General features: G+C 38.1%; 2 protein-coding genes across 4 annotated transcripts in view; one reads left to right on the top strand and one right to left on the bottom strand.

Moving 5' to 3' along the window:
* Positions 1-1,331: 1,331 nt before the first annotated feature.
* Positions 1,332-14,721, bottom strand: IKBIP (IKBKB interacting protein). 3 transcript variants are annotated; one of them, XR_011919369.1, is made up of 4 exons: positions 14,200-14,721; positions 12,424-12,541; positions 9,050-9,979; positions 2,288-2,402 (listed from the first exon to the last, which is right to left on the bottom strand). XR_011919369.1 is itself a non-coding variant. In XM_072400412.1 (3 exons), the coding sequence occupies exons 1-3, from the start codon at positions 14,412-14,414 to the stop codon at positions 1,659-1,661; spliced, it is 1,077 nt and encodes a 358-aa protein (XP_072256513.1). In that variant the 5' UTR covers positions 14,415-14,720; the 3' UTR covers positions 1,332-1,658. The 3 variants fall into 3 exon arrangements, 2 of the variants coding, with proteins under 2 accessions (XP_072256513.1, XP_072256512.1); XM_072400412.1 differs by lacking the exon at positions 9,050-9,979 and having other exon boundaries at positions 1,332-2,402; positions 14,200-14,720; XM_072400411.1 differs by lacking the exon at positions 2,288-2,402 and having other exon boundaries at positions 7,511-9,979.
* A 504-nt stretch (positions 14,722-15,225) lies between these two features.
* The window catches only part of POLR3B (RNA polymerase III subunit B), a 59,841-nt gene continuing 55,790 nt past the window's right edge, over positions 15,226-19,276 (top strand). The window contains exons 1-3 of the mRNA XM_072400410.1: positions 15,226-15,348; positions 17,311-17,343; positions 18,131-18,187. Coding sequence (XP_072256511.1) covers positions 15,277-15,348; positions 17,311-17,343; positions 18,131-18,187 — 162 coding nt within the window. The 5' untranslated portion in view covers positions 15,226-15,276. The remainder of the gene's footprint in view (positions 15,349-17,310; positions 17,344-18,130; positions 18,188-19,276) is intronic.

Genomic DNA, 19,276 nt, shown 5'->3' with positions numbered 1-19,276 from the left:
ATTAAAGAATAGGAAAATATCAGAATGGTCTTACAAAAGCTTTGCTATCATGAACACTAATGGTCCATATGTGTTGATTTAAAAATGGTGAACTTCCTACTTGGAAAGCAAAGTGAATACACAAAGTACCCATGTTTCATCTGCTAGTGGGAAAATAGAGAAAAGCAGGATCACTGGAAAAAAGTGACATGGCCTCCATGAAAAAAAGGTGCAGCGAACATCATTAACGAGCCAATGGTTGACAAAGAAAAAAATCATTCTCCCTCCACTACACATAAAGTTGGGATTAATGAAGCAACTTGTTACAGGTCTGAACAAGGCTGGTGATTGCTTTGAATATATTTGTAAATTCTTTCCTGGATTGAATACCAAAAAATTAAAAGCAGGAATCTTTGATAGACCCCATATTGGGAAACTGATAAATGATTCAAATTTCACAAGTTACATGACTGATACTGAAGCTTCGGCCTGGCACAGCTATGTCATGATTGTCAAGAACTTCTTGGGTAACCATAAAGCCCAAAATTACGAGAAACTGATACAAAACTTGCTCTTAAACTGTTAAAATTTGGGTGCTACTATGAGCATAAAGGAACACTATCTCCATAGCCATTTGCAAAAACTTCCAGAAAACCTTGGCGATTTCAGTGAGGAACAAGGGGAGAGGTTCCATCAAGATATAAAGGTGATGGAAGAAAGGTATCAGGGCAGATGGGATAGACACATCATGGCAGACTACTGCTGGAGCCTTTAACGTGATTGTCCTGATCATAAGCAAAAAAGGTAATCATACGAACAGAGTTTTTCAATGACTTCTTTGTTATTAGTTCTGTAAATATACTGAATATAGAATATCTTGACATTAAGTATTTCAAATGTTTAAGTTTGTATACGTAGGCATATCTAGTTTAATTTTGCTTAATTTTCATGTTTTATTAGTTTTCTGTGAGGTTGTTATTGAGGTAATTATTTAAAAAACTAGAGCCAGTCTAGCAAAACCAATACCATATTTGGAATCTGTGCATCAAACATACCCTAAAATTACTTTATTCTGTTTGGCAAGAAAATGTTTGTTGACCAGTGTAATTGATACATATTTGTAAAAAAGCAGGAGAAACTGAGAAATCATAGATGTATAGAAGTGATAAAGCAAAAGCATGGAGATGCTTGCACTGCGGGTCTTCAGGTACAGCTTCCTCTCCAGCAAGAACAATGAAGCAGCATAGTATTGAGGTTACAATTACTCCAAATCTGATAAGACTAGCAAGTCAGAGGCAGCACTCCACTGCCTGTACCTTAGATTTTACAGTGCAGACACATTGCTATAAGGCTTGTGAGACATATAGTAAACTTCTTTATTTCAGGAGGAATGTAAGACAAAAAGGTATACCGTAAAAGCACAACAAACATTGCCTCATCACCCCTACAAAATACAAAATGTTCACTTTTTCAGCACAGACCTGCATTAAAAGGGTTGTATCAAACTGCTGTGCTGCTGGGAATTGGTGCAAATATTATTACCTAGAAGGAAAATGGATCCATACAAATCAATAACACTTAACCTGAAGTAAATTTAATTTAATTTTCTATAAAACTATTACATAAAAGGAACAATACAAGGCACCAAAGCTACTTGTCACATCTGTTTTTTTTAATACCTACAAGTTGCTTATTTTATTACTTAGATCCAGAATTTCAGACTTAATCACAGTTAAATTGTACATTTTGTCACTTAGTACATTAATATCTTGCTCCCTGTTCAGAAGATCACTTGCCAATCTGCCAATTCGTAGCGTCAGGTCATCCACCAAGGCTTGGAAACGAGTCAAGTCCTTCCTCAGTGTGAAGACCTTGGGCTTCAAATCATTTGCAAAGTTTACTGCCTGCAAGACTTTCAGCCGGTCACTCTCGAGACCTAAGAGTTTATCTGAGTTTCTTGTGAAGTTTCCTCTAAGTTCTATTAATCTTTGTTTGATGAGGTCTATCCGGTTGGAATTTGTAGCTACTGTGTCCTTGAGTGAAGTGATTCGCTCAATGCTGTGTACTAATGCATCTCCAATACTCTGGGCTGTGTTCTTCTCAACCTTTTCTAACTTTTTCTCCAGCTCACTGACAGAGTTTGTTAGCAAGGCTACATCATCTTCCATTCCAGATACTCTTCGGACGTCAGTCTTTACCGTGGCAAGCTTGCCAGATACTTCTTTGGCAATGGCTGCTGTGCTCTGTTCTATCTGGGAAACAACAAGTTCAAGGTTGGTTAAGTTGCCTTCTAGCTGTCCTCTATTTCCAGAAATAGTGTCTGTCCATTGTTTCATATTGGCTACTTCATTCTGTAGCTGCTCTAGGCGTTGTTGGAGCTGGAGGTTCTTCAGCTTTGTTGCAGCCTGTGTGCTTTCTTCGAACTATAAAAAAAAAAATCAAGATTTAATGTCAAATACACACACTTAAAATATCCCAAACAACCCAACTACTAGTACTATCATTCAAATTTATAATTAATAATCTGGTTAAAGTACGTGGACATCCAACCGCCACACCTACCATTAATGACCTATGGTCATTAATACGACCCTGCAAACGATCATATGTATGAATCTCCAATGAAAGGTGCTGTTAAAGCTACAGCTCACAGACTTTTTAAACTGCCATCCAATCACGTGGCAACAGTTTTGGGAAGGTCTACACATGTCCAAGCAAGACTGTGATCTGTGCAATAAGCTAGCCACATAAAGACATAGTTTGATGAGTTTTGTGTAGGGGAAGGACTTACGCAGAGCCCCAACTTCCATATTTGAGATAAATTGGCACAACAATTACGAAATAGAGGACTTCCTGCTTTGGGCAGGTGTGATAAAAATGGCAAATATATGTATCTTGCATGTTTGGTTGGCATATTTATAAATAAAACAATATAGTTCTCAAAAAGGCCACCAAAAAACTCCTTTTTAACATGTAAAAAAAGAAATCCTTAATTACAATGTATCGCACTCAAGAGAACCTAGGGACAGTTATCTAAACCTAAAGTTGTCCCCAGGGATCAGGAACATCCGATTACTGTGCACAAGATGAAAGTTAAACAACCACCAATCTCAACCTTCCCCATGACAATGTGCTGTACGGTGTCAGTTATAAAATCAAAAAGTCAGCAGCAAACAATTAAGTCTTAGCCTACATCTTCTGTCCAGTAAAAAAAAACCTATTGTTTGATTTGGGAAGCTTGGTCTTCTTTGTGACAGTTTTTCACAAAAGTACTTTTTTGAGGGTGAAAAAAAACAAAAAACAGAAATTGTTTTTGAAGGTGAGCCACAGTCTGGTATACACCACTCCTAAATTTCAAGTAAAACTCTACATGAGCTCCAACATTTTTAAACATTTGCTTTACAATATAACAATACAACAATAGCCGAGATATGTTCTGCTTATTCTTATCCTGTGTCCTGAATTCGTTTTATGAAAACGGCAGATTTAAAAATATTAGATATGACTTTTGACATCACATTAACATTTTTCAGAGTGGTAATAGGTGAACATTATAGGCAGGCAGAAACCCCTGATCTCAGATCCCCAAGAGATTTAAAAAGACTGATTAGTAGCGACATTCACCTACATCTAAAATGTCTCTTAGCAGGACTAAATGAACTCTCCAGGAAATAGTATTTTACAGAAAAGCTTTGTATAGGGTATATTAGTGGACTCTACTGCTGCAAACTGATACCTGCCTGTAGGTTTCAAGAGTTAACTTAAAAAGAGGTCATGATGATTTCTTATGCCTGCTTCAGGTATAGGTGTAACTAGGAACAACCACAAATTTTAACAAATACACTACCTACACAGATAGACAAAGGCCCTTTTACACTGATCTAATGTACTGCAGTGAATCATCACACTATACAACAGACTCGGAGACTGGCTGCCGGCGTCCCGCCCTTTACTCCACTCACCATATCACCAACGACTCCAACTTATATTTTGATGAACTAATCACTATCATTCTGGACTATATCCATTCCCTACACATCAAATACTCCTCCCCTTTCACTTCTAAGCATCTTTGAATATTCATTAATATTCCCTTCTCATATACGGTACCTTCTCACCCTTTAATATGTCCTAGAAAATATCTAGACAAGCATACCTAAAGGTTTTATGATCATAATCACCTTAATTTGACTGATATACTTATCTTTTTGAGCTTACACTAATATACCACTATCAGCAATGTTTTCTCTTTGGGGTAATTTGGCGTGAACGTCCCGCAGATGCTTTTATCCTCCCTTTACTACAGTGATTATCTAAGTACAACAATCTCAATTCTCCCCTGAGAAAGCCTAAAGGAAAAATGCATCGGGGACTTGAAACTGCCTTAAGCGTTATATTTTCACAGTATATGAACTGTATTTTTGTACAAATGCAATCACTGTCATTTATCTCTTACTTTATATTGAGATTGTATAATATGCTGGTATAGATCCGTGTGCCTATGTTTAGATTAGGACCATTCTATACTTAATTAAAACACATAGAATTGATTGAAAATTGCCTACTAAAGCCTGTCAATCCCTAACATTATAAACGGGCTGCTCCCAAAATCATGACCTTTTCTTTTTTTTTTTTTCTGCAGCGTGCTAAGGTTTAGGCATTGTGGCATGTTGTGCATTGGCACTTTACCAAACAGATCTTTGTATGGTATTTATAATGAATGGCACCACAATGGACTGCACATACAGGTGCATTGACATGCATTGTCACAGTAGGAATGTTACCAACACATGGGCCCTAGCATATGGAAACCACCATCTATAGTGTACAGGTTTAATGAAATCACAGATAAGTATGCAAGAGAAGCCTCAAGCTGCATAAACAGTAACAATCCCTACTAATGTTTGCTATTATCCCTATAAATAAACATTTACCCTAACCTATCTCAGGGAGTAAGCACTTTCCTCTAGGTAAACACTTAGCACTAGGGTTAAGGCAGGTACCCAACCTTCCTGTAACCATGGCTGCATCTATTTGTGCAAACAAAGGATTACCACTACTATTTGCTGCAGCAAAGGGATAGATACTTTGTGCTAAGAGATGGAATGTTCCCCAACACAAAGTGTAGCACTACACTGACCTATGGCCAGTCATTCAATCATTGCTCATGCTCACTGATCATAGCTGTTGATTGAAGACCCAGAGTGCTGCTCTCCATTATGAGAAGTGGTCGGGCTCTCTAGTAAAAGTACTTTAAAGTTGCTGCAGCAAAAAGAACTGTTATAGAATATAGCAACATTAAATAATGTTTAGGTCGCTTGACTACATTACGGAATTATAATAGAAAAGCTTAACTAGACTTTAAGATGTGCAGACTTTTAAATGCTGGCTGGCACACAAATGCAATGTGAATGTTTTCAAGGTACATTATAAATGTGTTATCTCTGGCAAGGATGCAAGCTTTCCATTAAGTATGCTGGAACTGCTCAGGTGAATTTAGAATAAACCAAGATGTCCCTGAAAATTGTACAATACAGAATACCACGAGCCTGGCAATGTTCATAGACGGCCTTGGAGGAGATTACTTTCCTTTGTAATGGGAAAGTTGAGGAAGGTTTAGGAATATAAAATGTATCTTCTGTTTTGTCCTGAACAATTTACAGACTGATCCATAAAAGTTAGTCAAACAAGGTTATACAAATTATGTAATTTAAATATACTGCCACTTTATTGGGGAGTTGCAATGGTAATGCATTAAGTGAGGCAATCAAGGGGTTTTGTCCTAACATGGCTTTAGGAGCATCATAAAAAAATAAAAGGAGATTATGGATTGGTGAGGTTGTATTCTGCACAAGTTTTTTTTCTTTAGGAGAGAATGTGTGTATCAGGTCAAGTTTGAATCTGTTGGTACAATTATGTTACCCATTTGTCCTCAGCTGTGTTTCCTATGAGAAGAATGGGATGTTTTTTTAGCAATTCTGCCTGTCTGTCATTTTGCCCTTGAGCTATTTTTACGATGAGCATTTGTATGTTTGGAGGCAAGCCAGAGAACCAATGCATGATCAGAGGGATTAAGACTTTCTGGTGGAAAGCTTTGTATTTCCCACCTCTGGAATCTTAGGAAGATTCACATCTTTATTGTATGAGCCTAGGATCATAATAATGGTGCAAAGATAAATCATATGGTTTTTATATCATGCAGATCCAGTGTGCAATAACTGGAAGTGCTTCCCAAGATCTGCATGATGCAAAACAGTGTCTGAATTCCATGGCTATTTTTTTTAAATTAAATTTTCATTGCATATGATCTAATCCCTCTGGCACTGATCTCCATGTCCTTCTCAGGTTCTCACAGGCGAAGGCTATAGAGTGCAGCAGTCATGTTAGTTTTCAGTTTGGAGGGTTGGGAATTTGTAAAAAGTAACCTTTAATGTCCCAAAAGTACTAACGATAGATAGATGATAGATAGATAGATAGAGACTGATTTATTCAGTGAAGCTGGGTGATCCAGCAAACCTGTAATGGATCTGGTCCATGATTCGAAACATGATTGCTAGATCCTCCAGCTTCACGGATGTGCCTTAGCGAGCTTTTTTAAATTAGGCCCAATATCACCACTACTTTTTGTGCTGACAAAGCAGATTTGAGTTTGGTTTTTTTTATACAGGTTATCAGCACTTCCTGGATTTCAGAGGCTACATTTAATCTCCGTGGCTCTATGGAGTTTTGAATGTAGCCACTAAAATGCTCGTTTTTGAGTGGGAACTGGCAGGACATGCTGGCAAGGACAAACACATTTACACTACCCCGCTACCATGTCTTCTCCCCCTGGCACATGTATGAGTGGGAGGAAGGCTACTGTTGTACTATTTCCTGCAAATTAACAAGAGGCTTTGCTACACAGAAAATATGAATGACAAAACCTCAGTTTTAAAGAGGAGGGAGGTTGAATACTTATATTAAAGGAAAAAGTGTGCAGGGAGTTTAGCTTTAAACTAAATTTCAGAACTTTTCTATTTACATTTTAATCAGGACCCTGGACAAACCCCCTTGTTTTCACACAGTCATTGCCAGCTTGGATGTAGACATGTTCTTTTCTACAAAGATACCAAGAAGGCTGAAACTTTCTTTGATGTGAGAGAAAAGAGAGGTAGAACATATTTATTGGAGTTAACGTTGCTATGCCTTAACTTCAACTTTAATTAAAAAAAATCTTCACCATTTAAATGAAGAACATTGAATATATACAGATATATGTAATTTATTAAAAATATAAAATTGGTGTACTTTAACTTATCAATTATATATATATATATATAATTACATTTGTGTGCATAGATTTTAATACACCATACACTGATGTATTCCATGGTACCCAGTAAGGTCTTGGCTTTTATCTTTTAACCTGCACTGAAAAAACTACATCTTGCTATTTACTTTTCATGACGGTATTATCCAGTGGTCTCAAGAAATCTCAGCAAAATTAAATATAGAAGGGAGAATAAAAAAAAACAATCTTTTCACTTATGGGTTGACCTGTTCAGTCTGACAACAATATTTATTTCAAAATTTTAAAAATATATTCTGCATTTGTGACATGTTTTGTAAAGGCTGTGGCAGCGATGAAAACCAGGAAGTATCTGATCAGTGGCATTCTGACACATACAAAGACAGAATAATACTTAAAGACAAATTACTGGCAAATTAAAAAATAATCAAGCAACACTAATTGCTTTTCAACAACAGTTAGTTTTTACTCTGCCATATATTCATTTACCGGTAATTATCTTTACAGAACCAACGATTTCCACAGTGCTTCATAGAACACTAAACCATTCATATCGCTATCTCCCATTTAAAAACTGTGAACATAATATCTTTATTATAGTCAAGCAAACTATGGCCACAATTAAAGTAAAGATTTGCTGTTATAGAGAACATCTATAAAATGTTACTTGTATCCAAGCAGTACACCAAGAATGTAGTTTTTTCTTAAATTTATCTAGAAAAAGAACAGTAACCTTTTGTGCTAGGGAATTACTGTACTTGTAACATCATAACTCGATGGTAGTGCAAGATCATCCAAAGGCACAGTTACCCATCCGGTAGCCTCATCATAATTGGGGTGAAATTTGGCGATGTCAATATGACGCGGTTTACTGTTCTGCTTGCTGGAGGGAAAGCTGTACCTGAGGTCTTACAGTGCAAGAATCTCCCAGTTGTGCTTTCATGATTCTGTATATTTATGCTTCTTCCACCTATCCTGCTTCTTACTGATCACCACCCCATCAATCATCACATGGCAACTTAAGGAATTGAAGCCCTGTTCCTACAGCAAGATGCATACATCCACAAGGACGCAATACATAATTAGACATGGTTAGTCAAGAAAAAACACCTTCAGGTAGCTCACAGGCAATAGTAGTCTGCCCCTTGTTTGCTACATTTCACATGCCCTTTCAGTATGTTTCAAGCTTCAAAAGGGATACAGATTACCCAAAAGAAATCTTCAAAACATACAAATTACAAACATGTCTCTGGAAGAACCAAAGCTAAGCACTTCAGATACATGAGTTTTGTATATTCAAAGGCAGAGCTGATCAGCACTCTGAAATACAGTTATTGCTGCAATCTATAAGCAGCTAAAATACTGTAAGATGTGACCTACTATATCTCTAAGCCATCTATTTAATTACTTGCAATGCTCTCAGTGGACTGGTGGGCCAGTAAAAACATACAAACACTGCAAATTGTACAATAGTGGTAGGCTAGTATATAACACAAAAAAAGTATGCATTGTGACAGTGATAAATGTGCAAAATGGAGACAGCAATAATGAGGAATGGGCAGCAGAGGCAGCTCCCAGGGTACAAAGGATAAAGTATTGCAGCATGACATTGTGAAAAAAAAAACACATATTTAAAATGCTTGATGTCCAGGAATGTGGCTGAGAACTAGAAATTAGGCTCTTCCTGTTTTTCCATTTTTTTTTATACAGCTAGCGTTACTATGGGTAATTTACAACGAAAATTGGGAACATAATTAAAACTGGTCGCAACATTGGATATACCTGGAAAGTTACGGAGGAACAAGTTTAGGAAACAAAGCTTCTAGGTTACCCAGGAGCCAATATGTAAAATATTATTTGATGGAGATAACCCATATTATTTGCAAGAGTTCAAAATCTATAAAAAGAGGTTCAGTCATTCGATTCTTTCTCCGATGCCGACTCTTTATTTGTTGAAGAAGTTTCTGTCCTGTGCTTCAAAACTGAAATTTCATTTTGCAGTTTTAGGATACTGTTGTCGAACTGCATACTCTCTAGAGCATGCTGGATCTCTAAAGTCTCCGAGATTATTTTTAACAAATTGTCTTCTGTATTAAACACCTGCTCAGTCAACTCATTCATCTTTTTTTCAAGGTCAAGCATCTCTTTAGAAACCTTAACTACAGTGCGGACAGCATTGTCAATAACAGGCAAATTGCTGATACACTCGGTCAGTTTTGGCTCAAACTGGACTATGTTCTTCTGGACTTCTTGGTTGATGTTGGCCAGCTCATTCTGCTCTTTTATTAGATCCTCAATAGCCTTGGCATCATAGTCCAAAACATCACTAATACGTTGAAGGTCTTCATCCTCTTGTCTTTTCACCGTTCTAAAATTCCTTGGCGTACTGTCTTCGAACTCTTTAAGTTTCTCAGTAAGAACTTTTATTGTTTGGTCAGCCGAATTAATCTTTAAAGTCATCTGCTGATGGAACGTCTTGGTCTCAGACTTCACAGAGTTAGTTTCCAGGTTCATTTCATCCAAGTTTCTCTTCCATGTGTCTGTGACATTTTGGAACTTATTATTGACTTTCTGTATCATTTTGGAAAGGGCCTGCTCGTTGTTTTGAATATGGTCTATGTCATTATGGAGATTAGATACTTGTTGCTGTAAGTGGTTTACTAGGGAAGATGTTGCTGCAGCTTCTGCTAGGATGTCGTTGGTGGACACGAGCTGCAAGAAAACGCCCATGTGCTTAGTGGACACAAATAACTGTTTGTAAACTTTACAGCTATAAAGGGTTGTTAAAAGAAGGTTAAGGGGGATATGACATTTTGTATCACATTTACTGCTAGCTATACAAAATGAAATTTTTTTAATGAATGGTGTCATAATCACAATTATGACAGACACACATTTATTTTTGAAATCAGATGTATCATCCACTTGTTTAATGTTTGATGGATAATACGATCCTTTTCAGAACTAAACCTATCGATTGAGACACAAAGGGAAGCTTCATATTTTAATACGATGGTTAACCATTTGACAAAATAAAAGCCTTGTTCAATAAATTTAAATTGACATTCTGCCTAAAAAAATGAATCATAAACACAATAGCAACCCCCTACCTAAATCACATACAGTTTACTGTGAGCCTGAGAATCACTAAGGAGCTGTACCAATTTCATCTGCACATGATTGGATAACTAAGGCGAACACTGATAAAAATGGTTTGATTTGAGAAAGAAAGGATAAATAAAGATAAGACTGTGCTCCTCCACATCAGATAAAGAATATAACACTAATTTTGTAGGTATGATCTAAAAGATACTTACCTTACTCTTTTATTCCATAACACAATAATTTAACCGGTGGGATTATCTACAAAGCAAAACTAGAGGAGGCTACCTGTCCTGCATTGTTCATTGTGCATCAGTGAGAGAGACAGAGACATAAGTAGACACCAGTATCTAACCATGCCTTGTTCTGTACTTTGTCCAAATTTGTAGGCAGCCATCTTGGTAGAGGCAGGCCTTTTCTTCCTCATTTCAGAGCCTCCAGCAAGGATAACAATGGGCAGCACAGTAGTGACATCACCAAATCTCACTTCATATCTCTTGAATCTAGCAGTGCCTTGGATTTACACTTCAGTTATACAGCACAGGAGTGACTAGGAACACTTATATACCAATGGGGAAATTATAAACAGGTCAGGGTACTGTTTAAACACATCTAATGATGTTCCCCCCTAACAGAGCAAATCTTTACCTTATAGGATCATATCACTTTAAGCAATAAAAAACACCACAAAGATATATCTGCAGAACTGAAGTAAAAGACAGATGGTTTCAGCATTACTTTAAGATAAGCTACAAAGAGTAAGCAAAGGGCAGGAAAGGATGAAGCAGGTAATCTCCTTATAAAAGTTGCTCTCTTTAATTTAGGTCTCGACAGAGGCTGTGAACAGGATCAGGAAAATACAATTTATTGTAATGTCTATTTAATGTACAGCGCTGCCTAATATGTTTATGAATAATAATATAAAGCAGCAGGATTAGGAGTAGTGTAGCATAAGGTCTCTGTGTTATCCAAATTCTTTATTATGCAACAGATATCACATAGTGTGCTCTAAATTAGCATTTAACTTAACATAATTAAAAAAAAACAACAAAATAATTAACATTTATGAAGCAAGAACAAAACTGGAAGCTGCAATGTATATTTAGTCTTGTTTGGGTATTATTTATGTCTGTTTTTCCTACAAAAATGGTGACACGATGGGTTTTGGCTGCAACTGTACATGTAGGTTGTATTTACATAAACGTCCATTCTTCTAAGCATAAAATCAGCTTTTTTCAGTGTTTTCTATGTTTTTTACAAGGTGAACCTAAACACCACAATAAGATGTAAAACTGTGTGTGGTGTTTTTTCTAAATGTTTTTTTAACCAAAACCGAACAAACACAGCCAGATGAGGTTTTCTCAAAGTGAAAACTTCTTCAGCAGACCCCATTAAACACTCTACAGACCTATACAATGCACCATGTGGTATGCTTATACACACCTGAATACACAGCACTATATGTTCTATTTAATTAATGTGATTTGTATTTAAAGTTAAGGAAAACATAGGCGTACCTGCATTTCCATGTGATCTAAAGACTAACTAAACTTAAAGTTAAAATAACCTAAATACATAAAAGCGTTCAAAGTTATAGAAAGCAGCCAAGAGCCTGAGAATAAAAGAACGCAGATGCCCGGCCAGCATCTGCTTCCTCTGGCCTCGCGTCCCCAACGTTCACACGCCAGGGACGCAGATGCCGGCCAGGCATCGCCAGGTTACACAGATGCCCAGCTAGCATCACTAGGGGAAGAAGATGCTGGGCATCGCTGGAGGACACCGCGAGCACCGCCTACCAGGTAAGCTTTTTTAAACATCCTGGCAATTTCACCCAGACTGTGGTATGGGATTACCGCTTTTGGTACTGAAACTGAAAACCCAAAGCCACACTAGGGATTACCAGTAAGGAGGTTAAAAGGTTACTGCTTATACTGGACATTTGCAGACAGCCTAAAGGCATCTCCTGCAATAAGAAATTGATTTTTTCTGAGAAGTAAAAGCTTATTTACTCTGGAGTTTCACTTTAAATATGAGGATTGAAAAATGAAAGTTACCTTCCCAAAAATTTCTCCAACTTTAGTTTCCAGGTCTTCTAGCCCAGACGATCGGGACTGCAATGACTGGTACCTCTGTTCAAGTATGGTAAGGTTTTGGGACTGCTGAAGTACGGTCCTAAAATATTGAATAAAATAAGTTAATGGCATGTAACAGAAAATTATTAATGTTCAACCACATGGCAAATTTGCATTGTAATTTTGGGTAAATAACCCCCTTTTTGTGGGGGTAAAAAAAAAAAGAAACCATTTTTGTTCACATGTCCATGTGTACCAATTCAGAATTCTAGGAGTTGTGTTGGGGTTCTTCTCCTCCCCAGCATATCATAGTTCAGTGGTGGGGTACCAGTATATTAGGTTAACATTCTGGCACTGGGCACTTTGACACAGAATGGTCTCCTAAGGGACCTGTTCATAATGGAGAGCTGATAATATGTGTTATTCCACACAGACCATTCATAAAATGTAGGCAGTGTTGTGGAGGCTGCAGTGTTGAACCCAGAAATTTTTTAAGCTGTGCAGGCAGAAATTGTAGGAGGGTGGTGATCCCTGTATTGTGACTCAACTATTGATTAACCACCCAAAAACAGCCGGGTGGTTACTGAAAAGTGCCGGGTGGTGCGCCCAGCTAAAAGTAGCTGGGGAGAACAAGGACTATTCCATAATTGGAAGAAAATCAGACACAACAGGTCAAGTAACTAGGCTTTTCTTTTTTGGATTTAAAGCCACTGTGCTCCATAAACATGCTTTTCTTTTTTTTTAGCACCCTGTGACCCTCTCCTATCAACTATGATCCAATTCTTTTGCATGGAGAGTCACAGAATTTAGATAACGTCATTGCAGGGTCTATATTATTTTATGTAAAACAGAAGGCTTTTTTTCATTTCGTTAGTGTGCTGATGAGGGGATAGAACAGCCAAGAGAAGGAGTTAGCATACCAGTTCTTAGGCAGCATAAACACTCAATATCTTTCCTGATCATGCAACAAGAGTGAAAAATAAACGAAAGAGCACTGTACACACAGCACCATTCTATTCCATGGAAAGGGGAGGGGGAGAAGGAGCAAGCAGCACCCCACTGTGCTCTCTTTCCTTCACTCGTATTGCTGGTCATTCACCGTCAGCCGTTCACAGATCCAGCAGGACAGGTCTATGAACAAAATTAAGTGACCACTGTATAGGTCAGATTCTTGCCAGAGACAAGCACAATCATGTGAGAATCATCGGATGTGTATACTTAGCCTTAGGCTACATACACACGTTCGACTTTTGCCGTTTGAAAGGATCTTTCACGCTGCACTCTCTCCCCTTCACTTGTATTGCAGTCGTTCTTCATTCATGGATCCACCAGGAGGGATCCATGAACTACATCAGGTGAGCATTGTACACATGTCAGATTTTCATCCAATATCAGCCCTGAAGCGATAATCGGATGAGAATCATCTGACATGTGTACATAGCACTAGTTTTTTTTAATTTTTCCCCTTTATTTTGGTGCGAGATCCCACGGTGATAATGCGCACACCCTGTACACATTGTATCTTTGCAGTAGCAGATACAATCATCTCTCAATCATATGTAGTACGGTGTTCTGTAGTCTGTGCAAATTGCTGAGAACAATCTAGCTGCTAACAATCAGCACAGGAAGTTATCAGCTCGGAACATTTTTTTTTTCTTTTGCACATATCGAACAGATATAACACATCGGTATATATTAGAGATAACAGAAGTTCAATGTTGGGGTTTACATATAAAAATAATATTATTATGCACTCACCATGTCAGCGTCGCACAGAGCGCCAGACACAAGCAGCACAGCAGGGTCCTGACATCAGGGCACAGCGACTGGCATCCAGACCCCGAAGAGGGCACCGCCACCTTTCCAGGATTCTCATCTTTTACCCGCTGTCCTGCAGCAATGCCACCCCGCTGGGCATCCTTCACCTCCTTAGGTGGTCCCCCTTTCTTCCTCTGCTTCACCTCACCAGACATAATATATAACACCCCCAACCACTAACTATACATAGAAATATAATTATATATACACAGAGACATGAAAACCTGAAAAGCACTACAGCTGCATGATTACTATATACATTGTTTACATGAGCAGAAGTATGATCTGCAAGGGGGATTAATACAAAATATTCACAACAAGGTTACCAAAAGTGAATCTTTGCTGGCGAATAAGAAGCCTGTGATTCGCCTGCCAGTAATATTAACCCCCTGGTCTGCTCACAGCCCCAGCTGCACCCCCTCCCTGCCTATGTGGCAGCTTCACTGATCCAACTCACACTCCAATCAGGAGCTGGAGTTAGGGATAAACCTGCTACGGGGCCCTGGAGGGGACAAACTTCCTGCACCGCGAATCCCACTCACGCAAACCAAAGATACTTATACTCAAATAATGTCAATATTAGGCAGCAATGCTTCCAAGTTCAGAAACTTAGCTATAATTTTTACAAAATGCAACTGAAGTTATGCACTGGGAAAATTCCTTTTAATAAGTAGTCTTATGGATAGAGATGCTGAAGCAAAGGCAGACATATTTAGTCCTGGCACAGGTCTCTAAAAAGTGTACGTGACTGTGAAATATTTCACAAGAAAAAAATAAACGATTTGAAACCAAAGAAACGCCGTGTCTATACGTAGACTAAATAGATATATAACATGCCTATCTCTTTAGTAAATCGATAGGGAATCTGCCCCAATCAAACATGGCCGCCCAGAGCTTCTTATGATTCTAAAGCGAAGCGGAACGTTTGCTGCGTGAAGCCCGAGCTGCTGGGAAGGTTTTAGGCGGTGCACTTGTTAGCTTAGTCTTCCATGTGTTTGGGCTGCAGGAGAAGCTGACATGGAGGTGTTAGCAGAGGAGTTTGGTGACCTCAGCCAGGAGAAGCTCATTGCCCCTGTGGATACAGTGGAGGTGAGACTTTAATTTTCTTGCCTTCTCACTGTATCTGCTATATTATTTTATGGACTGGCTTTTATTATTGAGTGTGTTGACATCTGTCAGTCAGGAAGGACATTTTATAGGATGTGTTATTAATGTTATTAGGCCAACAAGTTTTGTTATACTAAATATTAACACTTAAGGGTCTCCTACAGTTTATCTAATGCCCAAACTTTTCTTTAATACAGAATTAGTCAGTGTGGGAAAGGAATAAATCCTATTGCTGTGTTTTATTTAAGTCTGTCTAGAGTTTAGAGATTTCTCTTCACTTCCTGCACCAGGGACACATCTAGAAATGAGAGTAAATCTCTTCTTAGTTGTTTTCAGCACAGATTCCCATTGGAAGATTTTCTTGACCTCTTGTTGCAATGACAGCGGTTGGCAATCTACCCATAGGGGAACAATAAACCTAAGTCAACAATAAACCTAAGAGAGTTTCTAACCCTTTCCTACTGAAAACATTTTGCTTAATATTTGCAATAATTTATTCTAATTGTGGTGATGGTGTGCAAAAGGTTGCAAGGAATAATTTTAGGGCTTAGTGCATGTGCAGGGAGGATTCTGATGCCACTCATCCCCACTCAACAGACTTTGCTACTATCTGCTGCTTGAAAATCTGAATGTCCCTGCAGTGACAGCAGCTTACATTAGAGCCTTGTGTGTAGGGACAATGGCTTTCATGACAGATCATTTGTCATGCTATTTATTGAAGTTCACAAGACCTACCTGCTGTGACAGTGGCTTTCATGAATGCAGAGTTAATAGCATGTGCAGTTGATTTGCACTGACAAACAATTCTCTAGCTGATACACTCCAATCCTAACCACCATTCTTAAACACATTGAATCTTATCTCTCCTTTAAGGAACCCTGACTATATCAGGACGTAACCAGTATGGTCATTAAATAACGTTCTTCACAAATCCCCTGAGGAAGCCGCATGGCGAAAGGCGTCAGTACTTAGGATGTTAACTTGACTACTATTTGTTCAACAACTATTCCTATTAAACAGGATTTATATAGTACCAACATATTATGCAGCGCTGTACATTAAATAGGGTTGCAAATTCAGGCGAAAACAGACAGTTACACAGGAGGAGAGAACCCTGTCCAGAAGAGCTTACAATCTATGAGCTGGGAAAAGTGTCATATACTTAGGAGGGGATATGTGGGGATTTAACTTGAATAGCTTACTGGTCTACTACCCCATGAAGCAATAATGGGGTTGACCATTTCTTGATAATTGTATGTTTCATTGTTCTTGCACTTGTCAGTTCTCAGGGACTCGCAATGGCGTGAACAATTTGCTGGTCAGGTGACATATGGGCAGCGCCAAAAAATTGCCAGCCAATTCACCCGGCTAAATTGTCCTTTGAAAAACACTGCATTATTTGTTACCCTTATTTATTTGAAATAATGCTTAAGGATTAGAACCTCTGAGTCTGTGCCCACTGTTTTGCTTGGTAAACATTGTCTTGGGGATTAAACAAAGGGAAAAATCACTGAATTAAGATTGGATTTAATTTGATGAGATCATCCATCACTTCCTTCCATGTATGAAGACAGGACATAAAGTAATGTTTCCCCAATAGGGGACAAAAAACTATCGGAGGTTCTGTTGGCTGGTAGTGCTGCCTCTTCATATCTGGAGCCAAAAAAAAGATGCACAAATATAGACTTAACTAGCTGCATACTTATTACAGGTCAGTGACATAGTAGGTAGTGGCCGGTCATATGTGAAGCAAGTTCTGGAGATCCACCTACTGTGGGTGGAAGTGATTATATATATATATATATATATATATATATATATATATATATATATGAATGTGTGTGTAAATAAATAAAACACAGCTGTTAAGTCTTTGCTATATAGGTGCAATTTTTGCTTTTTAATGTTATAAGCTATTGTTCTAAACATGTTCCTTTTTTATAGGAGAAATGGAAACTGCTTCCAGCTTTTCTCAAGGTAAATAAAACTGTTTTTATTGTACACAAATACACATATTTGCTACTTACTGCATAAACTGTGTATAAACCTAAAAATCTAAATGAAATATTGTAGCTTACTGGTCCTTGCTCAGTTACTGGAGGCTGCATCTCTCACTCCCGATACAGAGAGAGAGAATGATGGTTAGCACATAAGTGTGCCTTGGTGCAATGAAGTCGGCAGTGTGTATATGTGCAGATGTGCATGATGGAGTAGTTGTGGCCAAGGCAAATATGCCCTCAAACTGTGCAATGACAGTGAACGTAGGAGTGCACGCTAATTCATACTGTGAAGGTAGCAGTGTGCGTTGGAAGAACAGGGTACCTAAGCACACAGTATGCAGTGATGAATTTAGTATAGAACATAGGAGAGTGATGCAGGGCTTCTCTTAGTGGAAATTTTTAAAGTAGTACAAATCATGGTAAGTAGATATACATGGTTTAACCACCATGTTCAGGAAGCGGCTTTCCCATGGACTGTGTCCTACAATTTGTTGCCTTGTTCTGCACTTTAATTGGGAGCTTTATGAATTTAATATTCAGGCATAAAAGTCCTTGATGCCACCAACATATTACGCAGCACTGTAAAATAGATAGGAACTAGACATGTCAAACCTGCATACTCGACATGTACAAACAAATGTTAAAGAAAGAATAATGTAACACAAGGGATGGTCTTTATTATGCCAAATCACCTTTACATCATAAAACGTATGTTCGTTGTGCTAAATCACAGTAAGATTGATTTTCTCTTCTGTTGCTGACAGGTGAAAGGCCTTGTGAAGCAACATATAGATTCTTTCAACTATTTCATCAATGTGGAGGTAAGTGTATTTTCATCACTGTAAAATTGAGTTATTTAGTGAAGCTGGGGTGTTTATTATTACACAGTATTTATATAGCGCTGACATATTATGGAACGCTTTACAAAGCCCACAGTCATGTCACTAACTGTCTCTTAAAGGGGCTCACAATCTAATGTCCCCATCCTAGTTATATGTATTTAATGCAGGGGAAACCAATTATCCTAACTGCATGCTTTTGGAATGTGGGAGGAAACCGGAGTACCCTAAGGAAACCCTCGCAATCTCGAAGCATATAGTGTCCTGGCCGATATTCGCTCTTGGGACCTAGTGCTAACCTGGGTGTCAAACTCAAATACACAGAGGGCCAAAATTAAAAATCTAGACAAAGTCGCTGGCCAACCTTAAAATTTATTGAAAAAATTCAGGACATTTTTTATTCTTATTAGATATAAACCCTTTTCATATGGAAACAGAGGTTTTGCTTCTCATTCAATCTGGAACAAGTTTATAATAGAGAAAGAGGCATACATTTTTTTTTTAATTTTATTCAAGAAAAAAATCTAATGCCTCTTTCTCTTTTTGTAGCCTTCTAAATTAAATTTCAGTTGTAACCTTTTTTGCACAGGCTAACAATAATAATTTTCTTCCATGAAAATCCAACCATTCAAGTCCATGCCTTGGAGTAGCAAGGAAAAGTACAGCTGAGGGGGAGTGCTGGAAATGTCAGATGCGGACAAAGCGGAGCTAAATCTTATGAGTGGCCCCCCGTTGGTAGATGCGAGTGATGCCAGGAATTGTAGTAGCGGCGCTATTTCAATGCAGCGGCAGGCCAGCTGCAGTTCATATTTAGGATTCCTTTGGGGACCAAAAAAAAGGATGTTGGGGGCCAGAGTTTGACACTTTGTCTTAGATGAAGCAAATTACTCGACAGCAATCATAGTTTGGTCAGCTTTATGCTGTTTTGCCTTAGATGTGTTGGATATTGCCCCCTGAAGCAGCAATATCTAAATACTGTTTTGTTTTGTTTTTTAATCATAGGTTCTTGCATATTGTGTGCTAACTTCTTTGATAATGAGAAAACTTTAATATTACTAAACTTGTAAATAT

The sequence above is a fragment of the Pyxicephalus adspersus genome, chromosome 2 (assembly GCF_032062135.1).
Source record: "Pyxicephalus adspersus chromosome 2, UCB_Pads_2.0, whole genome shotgun sequence".
Taxonomy (NCBI): domain Eukaryota; kingdom Metazoa; phylum Chordata; class Amphibia; order Anura; family Pyxicephalidae; genus Pyxicephalus; species Pyxicephalus adspersus.
The sequence above is the reverse complement of the archived record's forward strand: the minus strand, read 5'-3'. Positions and strand labels throughout refer to the sequence as shown.

What these genes read in the sequence shown, in the direction of transcription:
- IKBIP (XM_072400411.1), bottom strand. Translation starts at nt 14,414, where the DNA reads ATGTCTGGTGAGGTGAAGCAGAGGAAGAAAGGGGGACCACCTAAGGAG. An exon ending in CTCTGTGCGACGCTGACATG is followed by an intron (nt 12,542 to 14,199) that starts GTGAGTGCATAA and finishes TCAATATTTTAG; the next exon opens with GACCGTACTTCAGCAGTCCC. An exon ending in TTGGAGAAATTTTTGGGAAG is followed by an intron (nt 9,980 to 12,423) that starts GTAACTTTCATT and finishes GTTTTCTTGCAG; the next exon opens with CTCGTGTCCACCAACGACAT.